This window comes from Miniopterus schreibersii, assembly GCF_964146895.1.
Source record: "Miniopterus schreibersii genome assembly, chromosome: 1".
Taxonomy (NCBI): domain Eukaryota; kingdom Metazoa; phylum Chordata; class Mammalia; order Chiroptera; family Miniopteridae; genus Miniopterus; species Miniopterus schreibersii.
The window spans coordinates 119,393,560-119,410,785 of NC_138101.1; the positions used below are offsets into that span (position 1 = coordinate 119,393,560).

Sequence of the window (17,226 nt, forward strand, 5' to 3'; positions counted from 1 at the left end):
CAAAAATGCATGACAAATATATTATTCCACATTTGTATCTCTAGCTAAAAGTTGAGCATTTCAGTATTTTATATCATAATCCAGAAGGCCGAGATGTGCCGGCCAGATTGAGATGTGAGGCTTGCTGGAAGCTCAGTAACCTGGGTGGAGAGAGAAACTAGTTCATCTCGTGACTGGCTACCTTAGATGTCAGCACCACATTCACTGTTTAAAGAAATGTGGCAAATTTCAGGAGGTCACAAAACCCAGGAAATCGCAGGAGGGTGAATGAAGTGTGACCCCAGGCCACGTTACAGCAGGAGAATGACAGCAGGCTGTCGGGCCATTGGCCCATTCTTAGTAAGACCTCAGCCAGTGGCTGGCGAAGGAGCACCTCCTCCCTGGAAGGAAGGGAGCAGAGCCAGAGAGCTTGTCAACCTCCATATAATTTGGGGATCAAGGAAGAGTTCCAGTCACAGCGAGGGAGGGAGGCAGAGCCCAGGGTCACTGACTCTGGCCCATACAGGGGACATATGAGAAGCCTGGGTCTTCTCAGACAGAAGGTGGGAACCCAGAACTCACCACCAAGCACACTGCATACAGGGCTTTAATATAACAGGATTGCTCTCAAATCCCAGCGGTTAGTGGCATTCTGGCTTTTAAAGATCAAAATCTGTCTTTATATAACTTTATAAATCTGTCTTTATATAATATCACTATCTGAAATTGTCATGGGTATTTATTTGTTTATTAATCAATTGCCATTCCCCTCAACTGCCTCCATGACACTGCTGCAAGAGAGCTGGATTCTTATCTGCCGGATGCATGGCTATATTCCCAGTGCCTAGAACAGCTTTTAGAACATAGTAGGTACTCAGTAAATATTTATTTTATGAAAGAATAAATGATATAAATATTAGTATATACTATTAGTACTAAGTGACATTATTTGATATTAAAATGTCTTTACCTGTTCACCAGTAAAATTCTGAATAAAAGTCATATCTGTGGAGTTAATGATTGAAACCTGAAATCACAGAAATTAGATAGGTTACATCATTTGATACAGAATTGGAGAGAAAAAATTTAATTACAACAAATCATTTTTGGAAAAGAGTGATAAATAGTTAGCTATATGTAAAATAAAAACGTAAGCCCATAAGAATGATCTTTTTAAAATCCTATTGAACTTTTTGTTTATGGTTAAGTCTGGGGGTCCTTTCAGACAAAATGCATGCTTAGTACTCTGAAGTGGAGAAATGAAATTGGAATTCAAGAACATTGAGAGCAATTAATCAGATGGTCAGTTAATTGACCTAATCAGCATTTTTGTATAGATTCATTTTGGATAAATTCATGCTATTATGAGAAAATGGAGATCATGCCTCTTTCCAATTTTAAGCTGTTACTCATGTAGCAAAATTATTCCTTTTAATCTTTTCCAGCCAAGCCCAAATCTATAAATATTAAAAGCTTACTAGACTTTTAAAAAATAAACAATATTAAAGATGTTTTTATTTAAAAAGTTTTTCTCATCATGAGGTCTATTTATTTCCTTTTCCTATTTGGGGGGCCACTAATTATAACACATTTCAATAGTATCCCTCCAAAATCCATGCTGCTATTTGGAAGTAGAGTCTTTGCAGATGAAATAAGTTAAGGATCGTGAGCTAGGTAGGCCCTGTATATCTAACAACTAGAGTCCTTATAAGGAAAGGACTGGACGCACACAGATACAGATGGACAAAAGCCCTGTAAAGACTGAGGCAGAGATTAGAGTTAAGCGGCCACATGCCAAGGAGAAGCAGGGGCCACCTGAAGCTGGAGGAGGCAAGAATAATTATTCCCTAGATACACTGGAGGGAGTGACCATGCAGACACCTTAATTTCAGGTTTCAGGCCTCTTGAGAGAGTAAAGTTATGTTGTTTTAAGCCCAGTTTGTAGTAATTTGCTATAGCATCCCTAAGAAAACTAATGCACTAGTGAAATAACAATGGATTTTATTATTTCTACCATATGAGACATATTAAAATGTAGATCATATCAACAATCATTCCTAGATTATGCACAAGGATCAGCTGGCTTCATGGGTGTGTGACCTGTGCCCCACCCTTGCTTTAATGCCCAACGATCACTGTCCTGAAATTCTTAAAAATTTTGAACAAGGGGCTCTGCATTTTCTTGCACTGGGTCCCACCAATTATGTAGCTGGTCCTGCACATAGATCATTAAAAAGGACCTAGCTTCCTTTTTAGTAAGCAAACAAGCATGGCTTGGTAGGGACTTGCTATTCAAGGGCATTTTAAAAGCATTAAAAGTTGTATGAAACAAAACATTTCTGTGCATACATAAGAAAATATCCTGTAATGAATTCTTAGTACTCACATATCCAAAATTCTGTGCTCCTCTTGGAACTCCAGCAACCAATTCTGGTGATAAAAACAGTCATTAGAAGGTAAATTACACATACTTACTTAACAGCTACACAGCAAATCAGTTAAAGATAGTATTTTTTAAATGAGTACACCATGTAGAGAGCTGGGAGATTGAAGTCGTGTCTTGCATGCATTGGATTTTGTTTCTGCAGCAGACAGTAAAAACAGAGGACCAAACTTTGTATTTTGAGTTTCAGCAGTCTCTGTCACCAGTCTCTATGTTTCTGCCTCTAGAACATAAGCCTGGCTTCTCGTAGGTCTCTGTGTGATTTGTAGGTTAGGCCTCTTATCCTGGTTTCTCCAGCTTTCACCGTGGTGACATCTTTTGTACTAGTGTAAAAAGTTAACAGTTCCTATCACACTAAAATGTTAAAACAATTTCAGTTTTCTAAGGAAAAGCCATATATCATAGATGATATGAGTCTGTCCCCTGGAAGTTTGTTGGCAAAGGAATTAGGGGGCAATCTGGCAGCCAAGAAAGGAAGCTTCAATGATGGAGATACAGGAAACAACTCTGGTGGGAAGGGGCAGGTATTCCAAGGCACGGAGATCTGGCTATAGATTCAGAAAGTAGTGGTGTTGGTCCTTAGCACTTTGTATACCTGGGAAGAGTCACTGAACCTATTTTTTTTTTTCAGTCACCTGCAATAGGTGGGAGTTGGGATCTCTGATTACCAAAGATCTTTCCAGCTCTCATTTCTATAAATCAACTATTATTTGATTCATTGTGGTTAAAAATTTAGTTTAACTTAAAGAAGAAGGGTCTGGAAGATAGTCCCTTTCCATTCAAATTTCCCTTCCCCCACTCCTGCCCCTAAAGGCAGAGCTCATAGTCCAGCATGAACTCTATCTGGTGTTCTGAACATTAGCAAAGTTGGGTGGTCATGCTGTTAGCATTAGTAGTCAGAGAAGATTCATTTGGGGCTAGATATTGGACTTTTCAATAGTAAATTAACTCATTTAATCAACAAATATTTATAGGCACACATAGGATACACAAGTTAACAAAACAGACAAAATTCTCTGCTCTCATGGAGCTAATACTCTAGTTGAAAGAGGCCATCAACTTAAAACATAGAGTTGCTTCAATGGTATTTTAGGAGCAAATAAGTTATAGTGGAGAAACCTAAGCAGTGCAATGATACAGGGAGTACAGTGTTGGGATGAGGAAGGACTTGTATTAGGGCAGCCAGGGAACAACTTAGAGAGAAGGTGACACTTGAGCAAAGACTGAAGAAAATGGGGAAGTAAATATTATGGAAATCTGGGAGAAGTATGTTCTAGTCAGAAGGAACAAGTGCAAAGGTCCTGAGGTATAAGTGTGCCTAGAGTATTCAAAGGAAAGCAAGAAGGCCATGGTGGCTGGAATAGAGAGAGTGAGGGGTAAAGGAGTAGGAAATGAGGTCAAAGCAATTAGTGGCTACATGATTGAGTTTTTTAGGTCATTGTGAAGATTTGGATTTTACCCTGAATGAGTTGGAACATCACTGCAAGCAAAGAAGTTACACAATCTGATTTCTGTTTCTAAAGTGCCACTTTGGCTGCTGGGTTCAGGGTAGACTTCAGGAGGGCAAAGATGAACACAGGGAGGCCAGCTAGGAAGCTACTGCAATACTGTCAGCGGGGACTTGGATCAGAGTAGACACTGTGACAGAGGTGAGAAGCGGTCAGATTCTCGTCTTATTTTGAGAGTTTAGTTAGCAGGATTTGCTCAGGGATAGGATATGGATGGGGTGTGGGAGAGAGAATACAGTTCAAGGCTGACTTCAAGATATTTGGCTTGAGGAACCGGGAGGCTGGCATTGCACTTACTGAAATGGAGATGATGGAATAGTGCATGTGTCAGTGGGGAAGGCTAAGGGTTCCGTTTTGAGCACAGGAAGGTTAGGATGGCTATTTAGACAGAGATGCTGAGTAGAGAACTGGACACACGAACTTGGAATTCAGTGCAAGCTGGAGAAGTGAGACTGAATGAGATTACCCAGAGAGAATTCAGTGAGTAAAAAAGAGTCGCCGTATTTCACCCTGGGTCACGTAGATGAGGGGGGAAATTAAAGAGCAACCAGTAAAAGAGATGGAGAGGGAGCTGCCACTGTCTGAGAAGCCAAGGGAAGAAATGAGGAGGGAGAGAGTAACTCTGTCAAATGCTCCTGATAGTCACTAACAGCATGGCTTTTGTCTAAGTCATTAATCATCTGTATTTTTTTATTCATAATATGGGACTACTGGACTAATTTTTTATTGCTTAACTAGACTGCATAAAGATTGACATGCATTCGTATGAAATTCTTCAAGACCTAAAAATCTATGCCAAAGTGTATTTTTTTTTTGTTTTTCTACAAAATATCATATACATCCTGGGATTCCATTTATATACATTTTGTGTAACAAAGAATATTACATTTGTAAAAGGTCTTTTTAGGTCATTTTCACCTTTTCCCCCATGTTTTATAAATGACTTACAGTCAACCATATCTCTCACCTTGCTGAGTGTCTCCTGTAAATTCCCCAGCAGCAACTGAATATCCTGTTTTAAAGAAAAACAAAAACAAAAACAAAATAATTACATGTTTGAAGCTTTACAAATAAATGAGCCATATATCTAGAAAAATGAAAGAACTACCATAGTACTGCTTTGTACAGAAATCTCAACAAATATTGTAACATAAAAGGTTAAGGTTCTATAAAGGGAAAAATTAATCACACCAATACAAACACTTTTGTACTAAATCCCAGAAGCATAATATTTCTGAGTTGGCAACACAGAGCCTGCAGTCACTTTTTAAAGCCCATCTCAAAGTGTAAATGGCAACCACTGCATTTCAAAGTCACAGATTCATCATGATCAGACATGACACTCTGAAAGGTATCCCTTGTGCTCAGGTTTTGCTCTTTCTGATCACCAAAAAGGCCTATTTCCTAATTCATTTAATGATGATTTTCCACAAATTTCACTTAGTTCTAAAGTGAGAGGAGATCACAAAACACAACTATTTTTTAAGTGCACTGATCAATCAGAATGCCAATTATGATACCACAGACAGGAAACAATAGTGGTGACATGACATTGTGTGGTTTGCACATTAATGAATTTTCAAACATTCTAGCAACTGGAAAGTCTCTTGATGTTGCTCTAGAAACCGGAAAGGCCACTACCATGTTGCCTGCAGTGCAGTACTGGGCCCCCAGTAATGAATAGTCTCCATTACTGGAAAAATATTTTATGTGCAGCCCTAGTCAGTTTTGCTCAGTGGATAGAACATCAGACCATGAACTGAAGGGTCATGGGTTCAATTCCAGCCAAGGGCATGTACCTCGGTTGCAGGCTCCATCCCAAGAGTCTCTCTCTCTTCTTTCTTTCTTTTTCTTTCTTTCTTTCTTTCTTTCTTTCTTTCTTTCTTTCTTTCTTTCTTTCTTTCTTTCTTTCTTTCTTTCTTCTTTCTTTCTTTCTTTTTCCTTCCTTCCTTCCTTCCTTCCTTCCTTCCTTCCTTCCTCCCTCCCTCCCTCCCTCCCTCCCTCCCTCCTTCCCTTCCCTTCCCTTCCCTTCCCTTCCCTTCCCTTCCCTTCCCTTCCCTTCCCTTCCCTTCCCTTCCCTTCCCTTCCCTTCCCTTCCCTTCCCTTCCCTTTTCCTTTCTCTCTCTCTCTCTCTCTATCTCTCCCTCTCTCCCTCCCTCCCTCCCTCCTTCCCACTCTCTGTGAAAAGCAAAGGAAAAAATATCCTCTGGTGAGGATTAAACATATACATATATATATTATGTGCAAGAGGCAATTACAGAGCTTATAAAATAGCTGTCAAATCATGCAGGTTATATATCATGGCTGAATCAAAAGAAAGTTAAGAGTCCATCTAAGCTAATAAGAAAAGAAAATTTGTATAAGATGCCAAAATAATATCAAGTAATTGAGGAATAAACTATTTCTGCACATTTAATATGTTTATCTTTTGAGGAAACAAAAGTGTCTTGAGCAATGAATCTCACCAAGGTAACTATCATCATAGGAGGCTGGGGCCACGTCCGTCTGTTTTTCTCGAGCCAGTTTCCTTAGAATATCCTTAAATGAGTAATTTGCAATGATGTCTGCAATACTGGCAGTGATCACCTGACCTGCATTCAAACAAATTATTAAATTAACCGAATGAATGTCTGAACCTCTGAACAACATATACTCCTTTAAAAATGATCATGGAATTGCGTGTATTTTCCATGCTGAAATTTCTTGCCTGCCACTAGAACTGCAAGTTGAAGGTGGTTACAGCTGGGGGAGCTTTCCATTCTAATAGAAGAATCAAAGAGTAACTATATGTTTTATCTGTCTCCCTTCACCAAACATAGTCCCTCTACCTTCAAATGACAAACATATCTAAGAGTGAAGACACCTGTAGGCAAAATTTATGTGATTAAATTTTTATTCTAGAACATTCTAGTAGAAGTACCATCATCCAGTTTTGATACCATCTAGCCAAATTATAACTTCTTACTCGTGAGAAAACTGAGGCCCAAAGAGCTTAAGTGCATTCTCTAAGGTCACGTGGTAGTTTTGCTATTAGGTATTTGGCATTACAGTGAAGGTCTCCTTTGGCATTCTAATTAGACTTTTTGTCTTCTCACAAAATACAGATGTTTTAAATCTAAATCATTTGATTAAAAGATGGTGAAAAATAGCTTCATTAAAGGAAAAAGTTACAAAATTTTTGAGCCATTTACATTTTATGCTAAAATGTACACATAGAGCATAATATTATGAAAGTGGGAAGCAGCTAGGTCTGGTGAGATCCAGAATTTTAGCAAATAAAAGGAATCCATGGACACCAACATTGATATGACCAGAAATTTGGTTACTCTCTCCCACAGAAAGGCACTATCAGAAGTCTTGAAATATGCTTGTATTGGTATGAACAGAAATCCAAAACATGGCCAGCAGTTTTCCACTACAATTTTCGTGCCTTCCCATATCTATTATGGACATCTAAGGAAAAAGTGTGATCTCATGTTCTTTGGGAGAAAAACGGAGGAAAGCTTTCAATAGACTAACATTCAATATTAATTTTAAAGCCAAATTATTCTTTGGGAATTCAGAAAAAATTCCCACAGTCTTTTTTGAAGTCCAAAACTAATAAAACTGTCAAACTAGGCCATAAATATATTCAAATGACTGTGCCTGAAATGACTGTTCTTATATTAAGACAATGGTATTTACACATGAATTTCTGAACAATGTCTGTAGAATTTGCCAATTTTCTCTAGGTTAAAGCTAAACACCCGCTTCCCTCCTCTCACATACACGCTGCCTTTTCTTGTTTCCTCTAGCTGCTTCTATTAACATTACAATCTTAAGACTGAATAAAATTTTAAATTATCTATCTCAGAGAAATGCTTCTATATACCCTTGATATGGCTAATTTTCAGCAAATCATGTGTATCAGGCATTTTTCAATTTAAGGAAAGAAAATAATTAATCAAGTGATTTTAGAAGGCAATCTATTTAAATAGTTTGTAAATACATTTTTAATTTTATACCCATCCACTGCATAAATGATAGATTTTAGTTTGCAAAATAATTTTTAAAGACTAAAAAGTTAAATATTTTATGTTCATAGTTGTATATGTATGAATTAAGCTTAGCAATAACTTCATATAAAATTTTATCATAAATTCATCTCACCTGTATCTTTCCCATTGCTTTTTAAACATGATCAGGTCTCTTGCAATAAATAAATAAAAAAAAACACACCTCTCTCAATTATCCACCTCTCTTAGATGCTACTCTATCTTTATCCTAAACTTTGCAGCCAAATTCAGTCTATATTCTCTGTAATCTCTAATTAGGTATCCTGTCCACACCCATGGCTTCAGTTATCACCACTATGCAAGTGATGTAAGTTGTTGTTTTTTCCCAGCCACGTGGGGTTGGCTAAATGGGATGCTGTGGACCAAATGTCTTCCTGGATACTTTGGACCGGACCAAATATCTGCAAGATCATTTTCACACAGTCCCTCCTCTCTTCACCTAGTACTTCCTAGTCAGGGTTCAGAACTCAGTTCAGGACTGTTTGCTTCCAGGTTAGTTGACCTGTGTAACATCTTTATAAGAAGCAGAGGGTCCTGGTCGGGTAGCTCAGTTGGTTAGTGAAAGGTTAGTGGTTGGTGGTGCTGCATGGGCAGGCTAAATAACCATCTCAGATGGGTAAATTTAAAAAATTAAAGGGTTGCTCCAGTGGTTAAAGCATCCACCCATGGACTGAAGGGTTCTGGGTTCGATTCCAGCCAAAGGCAAGTACCTCTGTTGGAGTTTTGATCCCTAGCCCTGGTTAGGCGAGGGAGGGAGGCAACCAATTGATGTGTCTCACATTGATGTTTCTCTCTCTCTCTCTCTCCACCCCTTCCACTCTCTCTGAAAAGAAATGGAAAAAATAACCTCGGGTGAGAATTTTTTAAAAATTTATTAAAAGGGGACTGGGCTATCCAAAAGGAAGGGCTACACAGCACTGAGCCAAAGGGTATTGGGTCCATGATGGCAGCAAAATATACTTGGGACAGTGAAACAAGAAAGAGCATAGAAGCAGCAACAGGAGAGCCTAGGCTGGGCTGCTCTGGCTCCCTGAGAAGTCAGAGAGGGAGAAGGGGACAGGTTCCGGGACTTTGGAGACAGGTTCGGGGGGTAAGCCAGGGACAAGCTGCCACTGCCCATTGCTCCCCTGGTTTCAAGTCCAGTGGGGTCCCCTCAGAGGGATGGAGATGGCACTGGGGCTCCCCTGGTGGAGAGTGAGTGCTGTGTCCTTTGTCCTGAGCTATTTCTCTCTTTCTTACAGGCAGGAATCTTAGGGGAGGTCTCAGGGGAGGGTCTCAATAGAATATTCAGCAGCTTTCCAGGTGCTCTCTTTCAGGGTCGTGGTTTCCGCTGATTGTTCGGTGCCAGGGCAGGGGGTCATTAGTCAATGTACCTGGTCCTGAGTCAGCCACTTGTCTGGTTTCGCTGCTTATCTGGGCCTGGAGCTGAAATATAACTGAGGCCTAGATGTTATCTTTAGGGAGGAAGGCTCAGGGGGTCTAAACCGCATGACCAGTGATAAGCTAGGAGAGGACAAATTACCCTGGGGACAAAGTTCTTGTTTCCCCAGTTTTGCCCCTTGCTAGGCATCCAGAGCTTCCTGCCCTGGTGAGTCTCTGTACCTTAGTTTCTGTACCTGGATTTCTGTACCTGGCCCACCTAACAGAGTGTTGTCCCATGCACCAAGAGGTTGCTGGTTCGATTCCAGGTCAGGGCACATGCCTGGGATGTCAGATTGATCCCCAGGAAGGAACATGCAGGAGGCATCGGATCAATGGTTTTTCTCTCACATCGATGTTTCTCTCTCTCTCTCTCTCCAATCTATCAATAAATTTAAAAAACTTAAGAATCAGAGTAACTCATCCCCTCTGGGCAGATGCTATCCTGCATCTGAATTCAGGTTTTCCTACTAAGCAGACACAGGTTGTATTCTAGCTCCCTGTCAGCCAGTGTTCAGAGAACATAACACACCTACATACAGCCACCCTGGAACAGTCCCCTATACTCTCATGGCCCCATCCTGACACACCTGTCCCACAGTGAGCACCATGCCTGGGATTTCTTAGTACTTGTATGAGTGTTCGTCTAATGCCTGTGTCTTTCCCCAGATTGTAACCTCTGTAGGGCAGGAACAATGTCTGAAGTTACTCATTTTTGTGTCCCCAGCATCGAGCACAAAGCCTGGGGTAGCCTCAGTAAGTAGTTAGTGAATAAATGAATTAAGTTGCAAGAGTATAACAAAGTACAAACTGAAATAGTTCATTCACTTGAGAAGCTATGAACATAGATATGAAACTAACATAATAAAAAGTCAATGTTTGATGTTATTCAGTTTCATCAGCTTGTTAGCAACAGCAAGCGAGCAGTCTTCTCTGCTGACAGAACATACCTTGCCAATAAAAACTCCCAGGTCCTCCTACTATAAGGTCTCCATTCTACAAAAGAGAAAAGGCAACAATTGGAAAAGAAAAACAGATTTTTTAAAAGAATGATAAATCATTGTTAATAAGCATTGCTCTAACAATTTGTTGTACATAAAAAAGCAATTTTTAAAAGAGGCCCTTTATATCTGCATCATGCAGGTCATTTGCTTTCCTTTTTTGCTTTCAACTATTTAGTGTGTTATATGATATACTTTTAACTTGACTTAATTGGGTGAGTTGAATTCTATCCCCTGAGAATATATAATTTCAGTTTTTTGGCACTGCCATAGGTAAGCAAAATATCTACATATTTATGTACAATTTAGCAGACATGGCCTTTCTAGCCCTGGTAATAAAATGAAAATTCCGTTTCTATTTATCTCAAGGCCACAGTATTGCCTACTTTTTCCATACGTTTGCAATCCCACCTTTCCCAGGAGAGAGAGCAGGAACTTCAAACTAGCAAATACAAATTTTCTTTCTTACTTACAACCCCACCTTCTATACTCTGCATCCTTAACTTTCAGTGGGGGAAAAAATAAAGACAAAGATGTCGGTGAAGTTTATACTATTTTTAAAACAGTGGAATCTTTGCCTCCTATATTCTTACTAGACAGCTCTGCTTTTAATTTTGTAAAAGGATATGTGAATTTTAACACACGTTAAATCTAACTGGTCGGTCAGTTACAGCAAAGAGATAAAACAATTTACAGATGCTTGTGAGCTTTTCAGAAGCACATTTCTCTATTGAGTTTTTGAGATTTTTCATTTAAAAATGATAACCTCAAGGGGTGGGAAGAAAGACTGTTGTTTTTCATCATATGTATTTTTGTATTATTTTAATAGGTGGTCATGTGCATAGATTCCTTTAAAAGAAATAAAAGAGTAAACAAAAAAATTTAAAGAAGTTGCCAAAAGAGGCTAGATACATACTTAGTTTCTTTTGGTGGTGACAGTTTCTTTTGGTGGGGGGGAGGGAAAAGGGAAGGGGGAGGCAGAAAGTAAAAAAAAAAAAAAAAATCAAACAGATAAGATAAATATTAGAAGCTACAAGAACAAAGGAATTCACCTTATAAAAATCCAGACTAAATCCTGCTTGGCAGTAACCCTGGCCTTCAGGATCAGCATTACCTAGAATGATCAAAATATATTTTTTAACAATCAATTCAGGATATTCTGCTGTTTTCTCTATAGACTTCTAAATTTAAAATGATCCATATGTGGTTTATATTTATTTCTAAATCTATTGCAAGTAATTTATTAGACATATTTCAATCTCTTTTCCTGTCCCAAATATCATTGTGATTCTAGACTGATATACACAGGAATGACATCCCTTGGAGTTACTATATTGGGTTTTAGACTCATGTTTGTTTGAAGAAATCAAATCTCTGTCTCTCAACTACTTTCAAGTGGCAGGAACGTGTTTCTGTGTTGTCCACGGCTTCCTAGTGAAGCCAAACATGTCATTCCTAAAGGCAATGTCTCATTGAGAAAGGGAGAGCTAAACGTGGTCACCTGGGTGGATGCTTTCCGATGGGATCACCAACAGGATTTCAATTTTGATCATCTCTAATAGGAAATTAACTTAAAAATATTCTGTTGTCATTAGTAAAGTCAATTTGGAAATTGCATTTCTGGTTACAGTGAATCTCACAGGAACACTGCAATGCTACAAAGAGAAAACTCTCTAGTAATGGCTAATTTTGCACCCTATGCAATACAATTCACTAACTAAATGTGCAATAGGATCTTATAGGCTGGCCAACACATGGATCCCTAGATATTGCTATAAAAAGTTTCAAGCCATTTGGATCAGGAATTTACTACTTGTCACTTATACTTTAAAAGAGTTCCCTAAAACTTCTAAAGTGCTGAAATTAAAACCAAAATGTAGTTCAGTAGGGGGGATCTCAATCATTATATGGTTAGATAGGAATATGTAAATAATTACTTCTCCCTTATCAAGGATATTCCTGAGTGGAAACTAAAATAAGAGAGCAGGAAAGGAAATGCACATCATCACAGGAAAATGTATAGGCTGGGCATGTGCATCTCCCAGAAGCTTTTTGAAATGGATCTGGTCTTTCCAGCTCTTCCTACAATGTTTTCTGTTTTGTTTGGGGATTTTTTTGGTTATTACTTAGCTAATTTTAGCATTGTCATCATCTATTCTTTCCAGATGCTGCTTTTATATTTTAAAATACTTTTCTACCTCATACATTGTGGGGGTTTTTTTAATGATAAGATCTGTTTTTAATTCAAATATCAATTAATGCTTTGTGTATTTTTTAAGCTAAGTTCTTTTTGCAGCTTTATTAAAGTATACTTAATATACAAAAAAATTATACATTTTAATGTATAACAGTTTGGTGAGTTTGGACATATGCATACATCCATGATACCACCACCGCAAACAAGGAAATAAACGTATCTGTCACCTCCAAAAGATTTGTGTCCTTTGTGTCCCTTGCTTTTTGTTGTTTTTTTGTGATAAAAACAATTAACATGAGTTTACCCTCTTACCAAATTTTTACATTTTCTTTTTTTAATAATTTTTTTATTTTTCAATTACAGTTGACATACAAATAACATATTAGTTTCCAGTGTACACCTCATTGATTAGACTTTATATAATTTACTAAGTGATCATCCCAATAGATCTCGTACCCATCTGGCACCTTACATAGTTTTTAGAATATTATTGACTATATTCCCTATGCTGTACTTTACATCCCTCTGAATATTCTGTAACAACAAATCTGTGCTTCTTAATCCCTTCATCTTTTTCACCCATCCACCCAACCCTCTTCCCATCTGGCAACCATCAAAATATTTTCTGTATCTATGATCCATTTCTGTCCTGCTTGTTCCTTTATTTTGTTTTTTAGATGCAATTGTTGATAGTCATGTATTTATTGCCATTTTATTGTTCATATTTTTAATCTTTTTACTTCTTCTTAAAGAATACCCTTTGATATTTCATGTAAAACTGGTTTAGTGGCAATGAACTCCTTTAGCTTTTTTTTGTCAGGGAAGCTCTTTATCTGACCTTCAATTCAAAATGATAGCTTTGCTGGGTAGAGTAATCTTGGTTGTAGGTCCTTGCTTTTCATCGCTTTGAATATTTCTTGCCAATTCTTCTGGCCTGCATAGTTTCTATTGAGAAATCAGCTGACAGTCTTACAGGAGCTTCCTTGTAGGTAACTAACTGCTTTTCTCTTGCTGCTTTTAAGATTCTCTCTTTGTTTGTTTTAACCTTTGGCATCTTAATTACGATGTGTGTTGGTGTGGGCCTCTTTAGGTTCATCTTGTTTGGGACTCTGCACTTCCTGGACTTGTGTGTCTATTTCTTTCACCAGGTTAGGGAAGTTTTCTGTCATTATTGAAGTAGGTTTTGAATGTCTTCCTCTTTCTCTTTTCCTTCCAGCATCCCCATGATGCTACTGCTGGTGCACTTGAAGTTGTCCCAGAGGCTCTTTATGCTACCCTCATTTGGGGGGATTTTTTCTTTTTGTTGTTCTGATTGGGTGTTTTTTGCTTCCTTATCTTCCAAATCGCTTACTTGATCCTCAGCTTCATCTACTCTACTGCGGATTCCCTGTAAATTATTCTTTATTTCGGTTAGTGTATCCTTCATTTCGGACTGGTTCTTTTTTATGGTTTCCATGCCCATTTACATGCTGTTGAAGTTTTTACTAAGTTCATCTACTCTTCCTCTAAGTGTATTGAGCATCCTTATAACCAGCGTTTTGAACTCTGCATCTAGTAGATTGCTTGTCTCCATTTTGTTTAGTTCTTTTTCTCAATTTTTGTTATTTCATTTGGGACTTTTCTTTGTCTCCTCATTTTGGCAGCCCCCATGTTTGTATCTACGTGTTAGGTAAAGTGGCTACATCTTTTGGGTGTGGTAGAGTGGCCTAATATAGTAGGTGTTCTGTAGGGTCCAGTGGTACAGCCTCTCTGTTCACACAAGCTGGGCACTCTAGGTGTGCCTCTCCCCTCATGTGGGCTGTAAACACTCTCCTCGATTGTAGTTAAGCCTTGTTCTAGTTAAGCCTTGATTGCTGTTGGCATGTCAATGGGAGGGATTTACACCCAGGCCAATCAGCTGCAAAGACTGGCTGTGATCACTGTAGAGGATCAGCTGTGCAGGGGTCCACTCCACAGGCAGGACACGCTTCAGCAGGGCTCTGGTACCCGCTGAGTCCAGTTCTTAAATTTGTCCCTTATGGAGGTGGTTGGGTGCCACTTCAACATGGTTTGAAGGTATCCACTGGGTGTGCTGGCTCTGAGGCCTCCCGGGAGATACAGGCCAAGATTAGCCACTGCCTGTATTCTGCCTGGGGCCACCCAGCATGAGCTACAAAGTGATCTGCAGATGGCTATTACTTGTGCTGGCCTTGGGGGTGCCCAGGAGAGGCCAAGCTGTGAACCAAGGCCAGCTGCCACTGATGCCAGGCTTGGGGCCACTTAGTGAGAGGTATAGGGCATGCTAAGGCCAGATGCTGCTTGTTTGAGAGATTTTAGGAAAGTCTAAAGCATGAGCCAAGACAGACCATTTGCATGGAAAGGCACTGGAAACATCTTGGGTGGGCCCACAAGTTCTTGGAGATGGGGGGATCTCAGGGAATCCAGGTGGGGGGCAGTGATAGCCAGGTTGATGGAGACTCAAATATGGTATACCCACCTGCTGGCTTGGTGGGGGAAGGGCTCAGAAAAGGAACAATGGCCTCTGCCAGCACTTCTGACTGAGAGAAAGCTGCCCCTCCAGCTATCGCTCAGATAGGGGAATTTAGTTCTTCCCCATATGTCCCTGGTGCCTTCTGAGCTAGTGTCCCAACACTGGAGCTCAGAGGGAGTGAGTCCAAGTTAGTCTGTGTGCAGGCCTATTAAGAGGAATGCCTGAGACTCCAGCAGCCCTCTTTCTCAGCCACAATTCCTGCTGGTTTTCACAGCTAGAAGTTATGGGAACTTCTCTTCCTGGCACGTGAACCCTGGGTTGTGAAGCTTGATGTGAGTCTGGGACCCCTTGCTCCATAGGGGAGAACTCTGCAGTGGAGATATCCCTCCTGATTTTTATCTGCCACATGTGGGTATGGGACCAGTCCACATCTCTGCCCTTCCTACTAGTCTCGATGTAACTTCTTCTTTAAATCTCTAGTTGTAGGACTTCCATTCAGCTAGATTTCGGGTGGTTCTGAATGATGGTTGTTTTATAGTTTAGTTGTAATTCTGATGTTGTTGTGGGAGGATGTGAGTACAGCATTTACCTACTCCACCATCTTGACCCCACTCTCTTAACAAATTTTTTTAAAGATATTTTTATTGCTTTTTAGGGAGGGGGCAGGGAAGAGGGAGAAAGAGAAACATTGATGTGAGAATGAAACATTGATCAGCTGCCTGCCGCATGCCCCACACCAGGGATCAAGCCCACAACCCAGACATGTGCCCTGATTTAGAATCCAGCTGTCAACCTTTTGGTACATGGGACAATGCCCAACTAACAGAGGCACAATGGCCAGGGCTCTTAACAATTTTTTAAGTGCATGGCAACTTGCAATGTATTTTAACAAAATTTGTTCATTTTTTCTTTATTTATTTTCTTTTTCTTAAATCCTCACCTGAGGAAATGCTCATTGATTTTTTAGAGAGAGAAAGGGGGAGAGAGACAGAGAGAGAGAGAAAGAGAGGGAGAGAGAGAGAGAGAGATCAATGTGAGAGAGAAATATCAATCGGTTGTTTTCCCGTACATGCCCCAATTGAGGATCAAATTCACAACCTAGGTATATGCCCTGACCAGGAATTAAACCCAAACTTTTCTATGTATGGGATGATGCTCTAACCAACTGAACTACACTGCCCAGGGTGACAAAATTTGTTCTTTATAACTATATTTTGTGCTTTATAGTACTGAATGCTATGAAGCTCCCTAAATGCTCATCCTTATAACCTCAAATATCTATGTCCCATTAGAAGTTCGTGTGTATAAATATTTGTATGCATCCAGAAATATATGTGAATACATGATATATAATTATGTAAACGTATATATGCAATCTTGAGTATACTTCAGACATGTATTTTTTAATGCAGAAAACTTTCTAAAAATCCTTTTGAAAACAAACTCTAATATTTTTATTTTTAACAGTGTAAATTATTCAAATGAGGACATATATGACTATGCTTCAAAACAGGAAATTGAAAAGATTAAGAGTAAATAGTTATTTTTCATAAAATTTATTGAGAAAATAACCAACTTCAAATGTTTATTTAAAGTGGTGTTTATAATAGCATGTGGGGTTTTTTCTTTTACAAAGTAAAGCACTCTCTTAGTATTATAGTTCATGAGAGCTGAAGGAATCTTTCTTCCTGGAAATTCAGAGCATCTATAAACTTTACAATTATGTCCCAGAGTGAACTCAGGAATCAAGGAAATCATGCTGACTGTTTACCATTCTTTGTTGGCTTTCAAAGTAGAATGAAGGGTGTGTGTAAACCATCCCCACCTGATTTATGAATGACCAAAGAAGGGGCTATCAGCATGTCATTAATATGAATGAGCCCATCAGCACCCACATTCCTCACCGTATCAGTGGAGGGGGTTTGTGGTGTGGAATGAACGTGAGAGCGTTCTTTAAATTGTTTTGAAAATAATATTGCTGATGTTACTGTTCTGTGAGGTTAACCATATGCTCATGAACAAGCTGGCTTTGTGTTAATAAACTGTGAACTCCTGAGGAGGACAAGAAGTCCCCTCCTTAGGTGGACTGGAGAAAGAAGAAAAACTCATGATTAGAGAGAGACCATGAGGATGTGAAACCATAAAGAGTTGAAA

At 39.2% G+C, this 17,226-nt stretch overlaps 1 protein-coding gene across 1 annotated transcript in view; it reads right to left on the bottom strand.

Moving 5' to 3' along the window:
- The window catches only part of ITGA8 (integrin subunit alpha 8), a 171,239-nt gene that overhangs the window by 122,000 nt on the left and 32,013 nt on the right, over nt 1–17,226 (bottom strand). Inside the window, exons 5-10 of the mRNA XM_081117581.1 lie at nt 11,458–11,519; nt 10,355–10,400; nt 6,396–6,521; nt 4,898–4,942; nt 2,366–2,409; nt 950–1,006 (exon numbers count right to left, since the gene is read on the bottom strand). Of these exons, the coding sequence (XP_080973707.1) occupies nt 950–1,006; nt 2,366–2,409; nt 4,898–4,942; nt 6,396–6,521; nt 10,355–10,400; nt 11,458–11,519 (380 nt within the window). The remainder of the gene's footprint in view (nt 1–949; nt 1,007–2,365; nt 2,410–4,897; nt 4,943–6,395; nt 6,522–10,354; nt 10,401–11,457; nt 11,520–17,226) is intronic.